The sequence below is a fragment of the Triturus cristatus genome, chromosome 9 (assembly GCF_964204655.1).
Source record: "Triturus cristatus chromosome 9, aTriCri1.1, whole genome shotgun sequence".
Taxonomy (NCBI): domain Eukaryota; kingdom Metazoa; phylum Chordata; class Amphibia; order Caudata; family Salamandridae; genus Triturus; species Triturus cristatus.
In genome coordinates this window covers 950749015-950763145 of record NC_140592.1, presented here as the reverse complement: position 1 = coordinate 950763145, position 14131 = coordinate 950749015, and the positions used below count along the sequence as shown (strand labels likewise).

The following is a 14131-nucleotide window of genomic DNA, read 5'->3' as shown; positions in this document are numbered from 1 at the left end:
AAAGTCCAGCACGCAGAGTTCAGAACATCAGGATTTCACAGGAAGACCTCAAGCGATGCCAGACAGGGTCGAGCACCTGGAAAAGCATCTTTTGGGGATCAGGAACTCACTCCAACAAAGGCAGGAAGGGCTCAGGCAGGTATATTTGCAGGTCCAGGTGCAAGTCTAGGCAGAGCCAGTTGCAGAAGGTCAGCTGGACAGATGCATGAAGGCCTCTGGAGCTTGTTGTGTCACTGTAACTCAGCACAGGAGATCAGCCAACTGACCCTTGGAGTCACTCTGGGAATCCTGGGTTCAAGGAGATTGTCTTCTCTCCTTCCAGCAGGAGGACAGTCCTCTGGTAGCAGCAGGGCAGTCCTCTGGTAGCAGCAGGGCAGTCCTCTGGTAGCAGCAGGGCAGTCCTCTGGTAGCAGCAGGGCAGTCCTCTGGTAGCAGCAGGGCAGTCCTCTGGTAGCAGCAGGGCAGTCCTCTGGTAGCAGCAGGGCAGTCCTCTGGTAGCAGCAGGGCAGTCCTCTGGTAGCAGCTGGGCAGTCCTTTGGTAGCAGCAGGGCAGCAGTCCTTTGGTAGCAGCAGGGCAGTCCTTTGGTAGCAGCAGGGCAGTCCTCTGGTAGCAGCAGAGCAGTCCTCTGGTAGCAGCAGAGCAGTCCTCTGGTAGCAGCAGAGCAGTCACCTGGTAGCAGCAGGGAAGACCTCTGGTAGTATCAGGGTAGTCCTCTCAAGAACAAGGCAGGCCTCAAGCAGCACAGCAATCCTCTAGCAGCAGCAGGGTAGGCAGGCATTAAGAGCAGTCGTCTGAGAAACAAGCCAGGCCTCAAGCATCAGGGCAGTCCTCTGGAATACAAGACAGTCCTTCTGTAGTCTTCTGCAGGACAAGGAGTGATCAGAAGAGTTGGTCTGAGGGTCCACTATTTATTTCTGGTGCCAGCTTCGAAGTAGAAGAAACTTCTGGAGTTTTCCCCCACACTTCTGGAATTTCTGTCTTGCCTGCTTAGGTCTAAAAAAGTCTGGGGTGACAGAAGCCTGGTGTCAGTGTCTTTGTGAGTGTACTTAGTCTGCTCCTTTAAAATGTAAGTGGGTTAGGAAGCAGCTCTGCCCCTCCCATTCTGGAAGGATGTCCCTCAGCTACAGCCCAGTCCTACTTTTCACTGTCAAAGCCCAATATACATTCCTGGTGGAGTAGAAATTAACAGGCGTAGGCAGCTGGAAACTCATAGAAGGCATCAAAAACGTTAGGGCATGAAAATGCCGACTTTCCAAAAGTGGCATTTTCAAAATTGTAATCTAAAATCCGACTTTAGCATTAAAGATGATTTTAAATTGCAATACTTTTGAGTCCAAACAGGACTGCTCCCAATCAGAAGTTAGCACTTATTCAATGTAATAAGGAAACCCAATGTTATCCTATGGCAGAGGTAAGCCTTACAGTAGTAAAAAAACTAATTTAGAAGTTTTTCACTACCAGGACTTGTAAAACGTAAAAAAACATGTCTTATTTTTGTCAATACAATGCTCCCTGCCCTACGAGTTCTTTAGGGCCTACTTGAGGGTTGGCTTATATGTATTAAAAGGAAGGTTTAACTTTGACAAATGTTTTCTTTTGTCAGGTCGAAGTGGCAGTTTTAAATGGCAGGCCTGCGGCATGTTTTAAGCGCTACTTAAGTGGGTAGCACAAAAAGTGCTGCAGGCCCAATAGTAGCATTTAATTTAGTGGCCCTAAGTACATGTAGTACCACTGTACTAGGGACTTCTAAGTAAATTAAATAAGCCAGGTGGGTGTAAGCCTATTTTACCATGTTTTAAGAAGTGAGCACTGGTTAGCAGGGGTAAAGTGCACGGAGTCTTAAAGGTCAACAAAACTGGTTCATAAAACAGGAGAGGTGAAGGCAAAAAGTTCTGGTTGACCCTGCAGATAGAGCCAAATCCAACACAGTGAATGAAAAGTAAACTATTTTGCGTGACGTATTACTGGGAACCCATTGCTTAAAAAGGACAATCACATTTGTATGTTTTTTAATGAATTGTTGTCAGTGTCTCTCTGATCTGTTGGCTTTTATATATTCTTACAATTCCCTACTCATATTTGATTGTGATTTCCAATATATAGGTCTGCTTAAAACAGTAAAATCAGTAGACATATGTCAGAATTGTACATGTGGAATATATTGCTATGTTTAAACAATTGTTTCAAATAAGAAGTCACCTAATTGGCTTTTCTTAGTACTCCATACGCAACAGAGTTCAACGCCTGTGACCTGGCTAAAAGGAACAAATAATGACACTCCAAATTGAAGGGGGATGCAGTTTTATTCTACTGGTTTTGTTTAGATCTTTATTAGCAACTTCACAAATGTAAACGTAGAGAGCAAATGTCTTTTTTAATGCTATGTTTTACAATGGATTCTGCATCGCACAGGTTACTTCAGTTTTCAGAATTGGCATACACACTTCATTAGCTACGCAGGTGGGATACTACTTTGGAACGGAAGGCAGCTAGTTCCATTTCCACTCCTTAAATGAAGTGTAAGGCCCTCCTATCTGTACTTCTGTATCCATCCGTAATTGTTGGTGTTAACATATTTAATATTCTTGTTATTCTTTTTTGTCATTCCATTCTCGTGATCAGTGTTTGACATTTTTATGTTTCCCTTAATGATGCACACAAGGACATTGACCCTGAGCTTTCCAACTCCCAGGTAAAAGATTTTGACAACTTAATTTCTGTAGACTAGCCTCTTAGTTAGTTTTTTCTATCTTTTTCTTTTCTTTATCTCTTATATAACATATTTGTTCTGGCATGTGTACATTTTGGGACGTTTTGAAGTAGGCAAATGAAGTGATTGGTAATGTAGTCTATGTATTTGACATAGTTCTAAACTACATGAGTGAGGAGGCTCTACTTAACTTGCAGATATCATAACTGTGCAATCCCTTTCATGTGTGTATTTTTTGTGTCGTAAATCTTTTTTATTGATTTTCACTGGCATGATGCCAATAACAGAGAAGTGTGCCAAACGGACAAGGTCAGTGCAGTGTAAAGTGGCATCTAAAAATGTACAAACAAGTGGCCTCTCTAGCCTTGTGCTATCGATTGCGTGAAAGGATAACATAATCAATTTCAACAATAACAGGGAGAACAACAGGGAAGGATGGAGGAATGGAATGGGATGGGGATATTTTTTCAGCTGCAATATCTTAAGGCCCGGGTTGTGGGCTGTCAAGTCGGATGTAAAAAAAAAATTATATTCTGTGGGTGCGGTGAATGTTACAGTGAAGTGGTGCTTAGTGGTGTGAGGCTGTTGATGAAAGAGGTCCCTTCGTTGTCTGTTTCCATCCAACAAATCTAATAAGAAGCATTCCATGTGGAGAGTTTATAAGAATGAGAAGAAACTGCTCCACCGATGAGATGGCTGAAAAGAGCCTTGAAGAAAGCAAAAAACGATTAATGGAAAGAGGATACAAATACAGGGATGTGGAACAAGGTCTAACACGAGCTAAAACAGTCTCTCTAGAAGAAACTCTCATTAATAAAAATAACAAGCATTGGCATAGCCAATAGGTCTCGCCTTTGGGACCTTATAAGTGTTTAGCCATGCAACAGTTGCATAACTAAACACTTATAAGGTCCCAAAAGCGAGACCTATTGGCTATGCAAAGCGCGAAAGTGAAAGTAATCGCGGGAAAGCGCGCGCGCACATGCACTGTAGCTCTAGGCTGGCAGCACTTTTTGGAGCTCTCTCAATAAGTCTTGCCAGACCAGCGCATGCGCTGGGTCAGGCGAGACCTAAAAAACAAACCGATGATACAACCAGACTTATTTTAACTTACAGCAAAAAGAGATTCAAGATCCGCAAAATACTCCAAAAATATTGGAATGTCTTAGAAAAAGATCCAGACATAGGAAAAACACTGGGAGAAAAACCAAATATAACTTATCGCAAAGTCGCTTCTCTAAAGGATAAACTGGTAAATAGCCATTTTGCGCCCAAAAAAAACAACAACGTGGTTACAGCAAAACAAAAAGGATTCACCCATTGTGGAAAATGCAAGGCTTGTAAAATTGGAAAATCAATATCCAGTATTGAAGACTTTAGAGGAAAAACATTCAATATTACTGACAGAAAAACATGTGAAACATCATATGTTGTGTATATGATTGAATGTATATGTGGAATGCACTATATTGGAAGTACCATCTGTCCACTTAAAAAACGAATATTACAACACCTGAGAGCCATCCACAACAAACACATGACGTATGCGATTTCTAAACATCTCCATGTACAACACAAGACAAATTGGGAGAATATTCGGTACTTCGGAATCGCAACTGTACCTGCACATGAAAGAGGCGGTAACCACACAGTTAAATTGAGAAGACTAGAATCACGCCTCATTGTTCGTTTCAGAACTAAGACCCCATTTGGTTTAAATGGGGATGAAGAATTACACGTACATCTGTAAATTACATAGCACAAATCAGTATGGGTACTAAATCCGATACATAAATTGTTTAACTCCCCTCTTGTAAATATCATTTGAAAAAATATGAGAATAAGCATATTTAAAAAAAATTGCATCATAGATTATGTTGCCAAGGTACTAGACCTTAATTAATTAATTAATCAAGTGACGAACAGATGAATGGTTGAGATAAATTACTAAAATTAGACCAACCACTAAAGAATGTGGTAGAGACTATTGGGGACTATGCATACAAAAGTGCCATTCATAAAATTGAATTGAATTCTGAAAAATGAAAAAATGTGACTAACAGAAAAACTATTGATACCAGAATGCATTGCAATGGTAATAATGAACACTATTTAAGGGTGAAACAAAAAACGGACTCACTTAACCGTGAAAAAGAACATTTCTTGTTCGAAATGTTGGTGGATGGTGTATGGTGGCGGAATTTATGCTTGAATAAATAGCTTTGTTGATAATGATCGTATTCTGGAGTGCGGTGAATTCTTGTTTGGAGATTTAAGCTCGAGGGCTTGTCTGACCTCGACATCGACACCCGCTAGAAATGAGTGCACCAGCTGCAGACTGCGGTCTGGGTCGATCAATCCCAGAAAAAGGAGGTCGAGCTGCATTGCAAAGATTTTGGTGTAAAGGCTTGCATCCGTATTTAGCAGTGCAATGGGGTGGTTAGTTGAACAATGATGTCCGGTGAGCTTGCAAGTCGGGGAGGAATGTTTTATAGAAGGCCCGGGTTGAGGCCATCTGGACTAGGAGATTTCCCATTCAGGAGCAGTTTGACTGCCTGTCTTAAGTTCTGATTTGGTTATGGGGATTTCAGGTTTTCTCCATGATAACGGTCAGTAGGGGGCTCATTTTATTCCTCCAGATTGGCTTATTTCTCCTCTTGTTTTTCAGGGCCTTGGTCATATATGGTCTTGTAAAAGGTGGAAAAGGCCACCATTAACCCTTTTCTCCCTTTGTGCTGGTGCTGTCTGGATTGCGTGCCTGTGGGCTAACTGTCTTAGTCCTGTAGAGTCTGATCTTATGTGCTAAGAGGGACCCAAATTTATTGCGCCTATCATAGAATTTCTGGCTCAAAGCAAGGAGTGTACGCTCAGCATGGTTAGTTATATGCACATTTAGTTGGCCCCGAAGAATGGCAAGCTTATGTTGGGTGAAATTTGAGAGAGCCACCTTGTCTGTTCTAGTGCTTTCATTTCACAGAAATAAGAGTATGTTCCACAAGGCGTCCTTCCCTAGCGTTGTCTATTTCCAAGGCAATCATTACACCCTCTGTAGTAGAGTTGAAAGCATCCCATACCATGTGCGGGAACGTCCCCTGGTTGGTATTGTTCTTAAAGTATTCCATGATTGCTGTGCGTATGGTTTCCCTGTTAACTGAGTCTCTCTCTAGTTGGGGGTAAAGCGGGGTGGTTCCTCCATGGGGCCAAGGCTGTTCCTCCATGGGGTCAAGGCTGTTCCTCCATGTGAAGTCCAGGTGGGCATGGTCGGCTTTAGAGATGTCAGACATGGATGCATTTTCATGGGTATAGAGGAGTGATTGTGAGATCAGCGCGTAGTCTGAGTGAATAAGTGGAGTTAACATGGGAGAAAAAGAAGTCCTTCTCCTCTGGTTGAAGGTGGTGCCAAGTGTCTTTCAGCCCCATTTTCAGCAATTTCCGGAGTGCAGATATCACTCCTGTACCCTTATAGGCGTTAGTCTGCCTACTCCGGTTGGGGGACCCATGTTAGGCTGAAGTCTCCACCCAAAATGATGTGCCCCATTGCAGTCTTTAGTTGGGAGGCCAGGACAGTGTAGAGGAATGAGTCTTGTGCAGTGTTGGGAACTTATATGTTCAGGAAGGTGATGGTTGTCGGTCCCTGGGGTAGAACAAGTTTTATATAGCGCCCTTCTGTGTGCCTAGTGATGGTAGAGGGTGTCTTGCCTAGATGGGCTTTGCAAATAATTTTTACCCTGCTGTCTTAGATTGAGCAGAGGCCCTGTATTGTTGGGGGTTTGCCGGATATTGCATGCATTTGTGATCTTTTTTGAGGAGATGTGTTTCCTGGAAGAAATAAATGTCTGCTTCTTGCAGGAGGAGATGGCACCAAATCTGGCATCTCTTGTTGGGTGAGTTCAGTCACCGTACGTTGAGGTAGAGGAGTTTCAAGGTGTGAGTGATTGTGGCAGAGGGTGGTGTATTCCTGGACCTGCAGGATGAGTCTAAGGTGTGGCAGTGTCATGTGATTCTGCGCTCTATATTCCCATTTGGGGACTCTAGTGCGGGGTGGATCCCTGGGTCAGCTAGAAACGGAAGAGGAAAAAGTGAGTGGGGTGAACAGTATTAACAGTGAGTAGAAATGGGCCAGCAGGGCCAATTCCAATGTAAGGTGTCCCTTTTAGGTGTGAACATGGTGGTGAGTACTCACTCAAGGTGTGACCCTCTGTGTGGTGGTGTTTGGGTCCAAGTGTTCTTACTGGGTGGGTGACCATTCACCAGGCTGTATGTTGGATGAAAAATGGATGCTTAGTTTGTATTGTGTTCTATCCAGGTTTGGTAGTTTATCCTTTATTTCCTGGATCTAGCCCCATTTTGGAAGAGCTTTGGTGTGATTGCATGCATTCCATTAGGAGGGCTCTCCAGCGCCTGCTTCCAGGGCCGTCCAGGATGATTCCTGTTTCAGTTTGAGAAGGTGGGAGATGACCTCTGTGAGAACTTTCCCATGTACGATTCCACATATCAAGCACTTTCTTTATGGTGTTTTCCCTTGACCATGGTGCCAGTGTCTAGAGGCTAATTGTGATGTGGGAAGTGTAAGAAAAGCTTTTGTTAATGTTGAGGGGCCCACGCACACGGTAGGCCCACAGTGATCCCTTCTTTTCAGTGGGCCTGTGGCTTTACAGTTGACCGTGGTGTGCCCCTTAGGGAGTGCGTGACTTGTGCCCTTTTACTAATATGCCTGAAGGGGAGGTCCATCTTCTTTCTGGGAGGTACAGTGCTGAGGGCCATTGTGGAGTCCCTCTCCTTCCGATGTTGTGGTTCCTCTCTCATGCCTGTTTGTGGAATTATGGTGAATAGGGTTGGAGGCCCGTCTTTTGGACCTTGGTGAGCGATCAATAGATTGTTATGGAGTCTTCGCCCAGTGACCCTATGGTTACAGGGAGTGCGACCCTGGGGATTCGCTGATGATCATGGTTATGTGAGGGGGCAGAGGGGGACCAGTATAGGAGACCCTCTGTTCCCATGGGTCTTTATATGCAGCCTTTGAGTGGTCTCAGCGCTGACTATAAAGTTATTTAGAGCTGCTTCTCTCCTGGGGCTGGTCAGGGGAGCAAGACAACATCTGCCGTGCTTCGCCACTAACCAGGGGTTCTCTGTGTTCCTTTGTTGTCCCGTGTGGGCCTTGGGCACCCACGCCACACTGGGTTGTTCGTTAGGCCGCAGAGATCCCCGCTACTAGTTGGGGGTGGGCCCATTCTGTTGTCCCCTCTTCTGACTGCCCTTTAGAGTGGGGGCTGCAGGAAGGTCCGGTGGGTTGTACTGTTCCACCCCCTTGTCATTAGTGTGGGCCGAGGTCTCCACTGATGGTGGCTGCGACAGTGAAGGCATGACCAGCTCTTTGGACTACAGGTCTAGTCTGTGCTGGTCCAATCTGGTGTCTTCCGTGGTGAGCCGCCCAGCTCATCAAGATGGTGGCTCCGTTGCCACCGCAGGCAGCTCCTTGTCATCAACGAGGGTCAGGCCCTCCTCTCACTAGAGCCTGGAGGCAAACAGGGTGTGGTCCGGTCTGATGTCTTCCGCTGAGGGATGCCCGGGTCTCAAGATGGCGAGACTTTGACTGCAACTGCAGTTTGTGGGTCGAGCTGGTCAGTGCAGGCAATCCTTGCGTTCGCTTGTCGCTCCGGTAGGTGCTGGAGAGGGTCCTCTGTCTGCAGTGTTGTATTTTCTTGCTATGGTCTCCAAAATAGCGGTGCTTTTCTTTAGTTGTCTACCGAAGTGTAGCAATCGTTAGAGAGTAGCATCTGGCTCCATGTTCCTTTTAGCCTCATCCCGTGTGTATTGTTTTTAAACCCAAGCAGACCCTGTATCTGCTCATCATTCATCATCTCCGTCTCATGCATTATTTCGAATGAATTTACATCACAAAGCTTTCTCATTTAATGTGCAAATTGTCATTGATGTTGCTTTCTCTTTTTTGGTAAATCGTTGGTTCTCCTATTGCATTGCACCTCCTAATTAAAGTTTAGAATAACATGAAGATGTTGAGACTGTGTGTTTTAATATTCATAAAGCATAAAGAAAGTGTTAATATTTGCTTCAGTGGGCTATACATATTACCAATTGTTGATAAGAAATTCTTAGTTTTACAATTATCAAGTTAGGGGAGGAATTTAAATTTGGTTCTGTCCCACGTAGGTACCGAGCAGGCAGGTTTGCCTGATGGTTTGATATATTAGTTGGTATCTTTTGCAGCAAAATATTTATTTCCTCAGTCACAATTTAGATGAACATCGGTCACAGATAAATATTTGGTCTTTTAACATGGCTTGTTAATTGTTTGGAACGGCGATCACCTAAATCCACGTCAGAGGAGATGAGTGTTTATAAAATGCCTCATGTATGCTTCTGCTGGTCCACCATCCCTTGCCGTATGTCTGATGTCCCCCTAATTGTTTTGTAGGCCAGCTTGGGAAAGAACAGGCATACGTGGCTGGGCTGCAGCTGCAATTCGATGTGTACAGTCACTGATTTGTGACTTCTAAATTGAATGACCTGTTTGAAATGTGATTGTTGTGAAACTGGAAGATGAGCTAAGAGAAAGAACTATTCAGGAGTGGGAGACCTGTCAACTTTTGAATTTGGGAGAATTGTCCTCCATTCTGTGTTGTAGATGGATATGGCTCATGTGCAAGCTTTTTGTTCTCTTTCCAAGAGGATCCCTTTTGATTTAAACTTTGCACCAGAACCTCTCTGTACCCTTGAGCTCAATAGGTGATGAAGCCACTCAGGGGCATGGCCTGAGGTTTGAAATGGCTCTCACAGGCATACACGAGGTCTCCCCAGCACTGTTGGCCTGCATCAGGAGAGCTCGTGGCCCAGGAATTGCATTGTGATGGGAATAGCACGTGTCCACCCTTGTAATATCGGCTCACAATGGACTCCACCTCCTGCCCCTCTCAGGGCTCTAGGATTTTCTGGGCATTAGTGCATTATCTATGTGTTTGCAAGACAAGGGGATTGACCTCTTCCGTCCACTAATATTATATAGATATTCTGGTGGTTCCTTAACTGTGTCACAGAAGCCTAACCTTGGGTTGCAAGTGTGTTTGGAGACCCAGTTTGTCATAGTGCTAACAACTACCACCTCTTTATAGAAAGGAACACTTTTTTAAATGATTGAATATTCTTTGACAAGATGTTGTTTGGTATTCAAGCTGAGGGCTGGATTTAGAGTTTGATAAGTGGAATTCTCCTTCCCAAAGTTGACGGATATCCTAGCTGCTGTATAACAAGTGCCAAAGGATATAAGGCACCTGTAATAAAGTGGAGCAGATATTTGTCACATTTGTGATGAATGTGAACGTTGTAAGTGCTGATTAACAAGGTCATATCTTCAGTTAGTTCAATGTCATAAAATGACAGAACTTCAATGAGTGGTGTAGAAGTGTTGTGTAGATTTAAATTTTTGTGAATCATTAATAATGTGCAGTATACATTTACACATACAATTTACCATCAGCAGATTGATTTAATTCAATTGCTTTTGAAACGTTTTCATGATGTTTAGAAGTGTATATTCTAATGTGTTTTAGTTTCTGTGTAAAACGCCATCTTAAGCAAGTCATGTCTGTCACTCATTCTTGACATGCGAGCTGGTGAGGGAATCATGGGTGTGTGGAAGGCTGCTGTTTTTAGTGTGAGCAGTGGTATCTCTAGAGTAAGATCAGAGCATGTTTGCTTTTTGTCCAGTCAAATGTGACACCAAATTCAGGCAACTGAAGTAACATGGGGATAGTTTGTTGGCACTCCCCGTCTAGCATACAAGTGTCATAAGTTGGAGATGTATGATTACTGACTATGATTCAGTAGGGTGTGACTGAGAAATGTGTCTGTCTTTTGATCCTTTGGGCATGCAGTGTTGAAAGAATGTTTGCTTGATGGTCTGTGAGAAAAGGTCCTCTCAGTTGAGGGATTCCCCGTGGACTAATGAGTTTCTTTCTGAGGCATGTTCTTGGGGATGAACTGTGAACTAACAAACATGTTGACAGCATCAGTGACATACAGAATTACCATTTGTGTTTGCTCATTGTTAAGGATGCTGTATAATTGGTCCAGGGAGGACCTGGCTTGGCAGCTCGGACTGGTCTGTTCCTATGAGGAGCAGGGTTCAAGACTGATTTGCAAATGGATGGGTCTCAACTGGGGTGACATAGTGAGCAAAAGAACAATGGATTTAACTCGAATCTCTTGACTGGGGTGAATACATGATTTATTCAGCATTCCGTCCATTTGTTTGTGTAGCACTGTTCGCCCTAAGTGGGATGGGTATGTCCAGACATGGATGACTTGCTCACTGTGCCACAAGATTCAAGCTAGCCTGGCTGATGAGGGGGTAATACCCCAAAACGGTCCCAGGATGCTTGCTTCTGGTCCAGTGAAGACCTAGCTTGGCAGTTCGGGCGGGACTGTTCCCATGAGGATCAGGGTCAAGACTGATTTGCAGATGGCTGGGTCTAAACTGGGGTGGCACGGTGAACAAAAGAACAATGGATTTAACCCAGCTCTCTTGAATGGGGGTGAATGCATTATTTATTCAGCATTTCGTCCATCATTTGTTTGCATAGCACTAGAATTGTCTGTAGGCTCACTTGTCTCCCCTGCCCTGTTGCCTTGCAACACTGGTAGCCCCATGTTGCAGAATTACAGTTTCAGCACAACTGTGGCACAGGCTGTAAGGTTATCAATGTGTTTCGTTTGACAGGACTGAGATGTGAGTAAATACTGTCCTGATTCCCTGTGCAGACCATAACATTCATCCAAATCCCTCCATAGCTGAACCATGCCTGAAGGGCAAACCTTTCCACAACAAAGTAATATGAGGAGAAGTTTCCAGCTGTAGTTCCTTCGCCTTGGGTGGAGCTTTGATAGCACATATTTCCTCTCAGATGCTGAGACCACCCCCGATAAGTGTTTTAAATAAGTTTCTCACATATTGGCGGATGAAAGGACAAGTGCCAAACTGAAATAGATTGTGACATGATTCCCTGTCCCCCATTTAAAAAAACTCCCAAATAAGTTTAATGTGTTTACCTGGGGCTCTAGAAAAGGGATAGCTATTCCGCTCATCTGCCAAGGCAGGCCTGTCCTTACAGGGAAATTATGACAGTGTTGACAAAATTCCTTAATTCCGCCCCACCCTCTTAAAGCTCATATACCGACCTCTTATTTGGTGAAATTATTAACGTAGTCTCCAAATTGTAGACTTTTTCTTACACCATGCATCAGTAATTGCAACAATAAAGTCACATGAGAGTCTGGAAAATTGGCTCACTGAAGACTAGAAACCTAAGCATTAGCCATGTTGACTTCTTCAAGCATTTGCAGGAAATTATATCCATTTGGATATAATCTTTTCTAGCCGTGTTGCCTGAATGGAAAAATGCTAAACTTTAGTTTTTAACGAGGTGCTCCGAACAAACAAATACAACATTAAAAAAATCTGCCAACTTGGCCATCCGTGAACGACTTCCTACCCCAGTGTACTGAAATGCTGAATTGAAGTGTTAGAAAGGTGAGATCAAATTTGTCTGTGGATTTACCACTAGATTTAAATGGTTTGAAAAAACATTTCTTGGACCATCTTAGAAGCCAGAGTATCTTTTCACAATCTCCTCTGAGGTGATCAGCCCTTTACCCCACTGTACTTTTTTCTGTGGGCCCCTGACAAAATAAATGATAACTTTGCAGTCTTATTCTTAACAAAATCTAATATCGTCTTTGTATACCAGCCTCAGGGCTATGCCAATGTGTGGAAATTCACCTGCCCTGGCGCATTCTGTGAAGTTTATTTTCATTGGTCTATGAGCCTGTTGGTACAAATATCTTAAATTCCCTAACCCTCTTTTTCAGTTGACAATATGTGCAATTCTATTATTGCCAATAGCCTGACCAGATGACGCTTTCCTTAACACAGTGCCAAGAAACCTTTTTGGTGAACGTGCTCTACACAAATTTGATATAAGATAACTAGAGTTAATAAGTTTGGACATCCAATCTTTAATTTCTTTATATGCGGCTCGTACCTCATAATAGGTAAAGTCACTTATAAGCTTTAATAGTCCATCTATTTCTTCCAGTAGTAACGTCTGATCTGTCCTGTACTTTTAAGAAAGGAAAAAGTATCTTAGATGAATTTCATACGGTTTTCTGCCTTCCCCTGCGAACTACATCCACCCCTATGAATCTTAGGGAGGAGCTGCTTCTATCCACTCCAGGGCCAAATCAATGTACTCGTGATCTATGAGCAACTTTTTAAATAGGAATTATTGATCTTAATTTTTTATTCAAGTTTGACAAAGACACATTTACAATATAATCTTCCAAATTTCTGTGCAAAGAATTACATTAAAAATCCATAATACAAAAGCTAAGAGTTTACAATTTCCTAGTTCAAAGAAAGGGGAAGGGTGAGAGAAATGGCCACATTTTACATAAATTATCCCTTGGTGTATGAATTCCAAGCTGGCAATTGTCAACATACGCTACCTTTGTAATATGTCTTCCTGTAGCATCACAAGCTCAAATCGTATACTGCAAATTTTAGTCATCGAAAAAAGTTTTGTTCTCACTTTTAATACTTTTTTTTTCTTTAAACTTGTGTTTATTAAGGTTTTGATTTTTTTGTCAAGATAAATAAGAACAACATACAATGTATGCAGCATATCAGCAGTATGCAGAGCACATAAAATAAAAATATAAAATTAGACCAGATTTGTACATCATGCATAGTTCACATATTGTGTTGAAACAGTGTTGGGTTTTAGGACCATCCCTTATGCTCATCGTCCATTGAGGCCTATGCCTCACGCGCTCGCCTGCGTGGACCATTACAGGAGCAATCCTCAAAGTACGCCAGGAGGGATCAGCTCAGCATGTCAACAATATCAAGCATCATCCGCAGGTGGCCAAATTACCCAGCATTACAAGTAGCCCCAAGTTCGCGGGAAATATATCCACAGTGCCACATGTCTCGTCCCATGTGCCTGTTCAACACATGTTAACCTTATTCACAGCGTTTGTCAAAGTTGTAGCCTCATCTCGCCTCCCCCTCCAACGGCGCGTTTGTGTTATCTTCGGCAGGGCGTAGTAGGAGATAATGCTTAAGTGGTCCCTATATGTCTTTGGGTCGGGACTTGCGAGGTAATGTTTCTGCATATATAGCACCCTGGTCCTGGCTGTATATCAGATCGTCTAACCACTCTTTGAATTTAGGGGCGCGGCCCCTGCCCCATCTGCATTCCACCCTACGCTTTGCTAATAACAGTGCAAGTGTGACATAGCGATGACATGAGCTGGGGAGCTGCTCTGTGTACCCAAGCAGCGCCGTGAGTGGACTGCATTCCAGCACCATGGATGTCATTTGTGTCAGTGCCGCGAATACCTTC

The 14131-nt window shown here is 43.4% G+C and overlaps 1 protein-coding gene across 2 annotated transcripts in view; it reads left to right on the top strand.

The window, feature by feature from the left end:
- The window catches only part of TTC8 (tetratricopeptide repeat domain 8), a 357649-nt gene that overhangs the window by 44829 nt on the left and 298689 nt on the right, over positions 1–14131 (top strand). Inside the window, exon 2 of one of the 2 annotated variants that reach the window (XM_085626572.1) lies at positions 2664–2693. The exons of the other annotated variant lie outside the window; for it this stretch is intronic. Within the exon in view, the coding sequence (XP_085482698.1) occupies positions 2664–2693 (30 nt within the window). The remainder of the gene's footprint in view (positions 1–2663; positions 2694–14131) is intronic. 2 annotated transcript variants of the gene reach the window in all.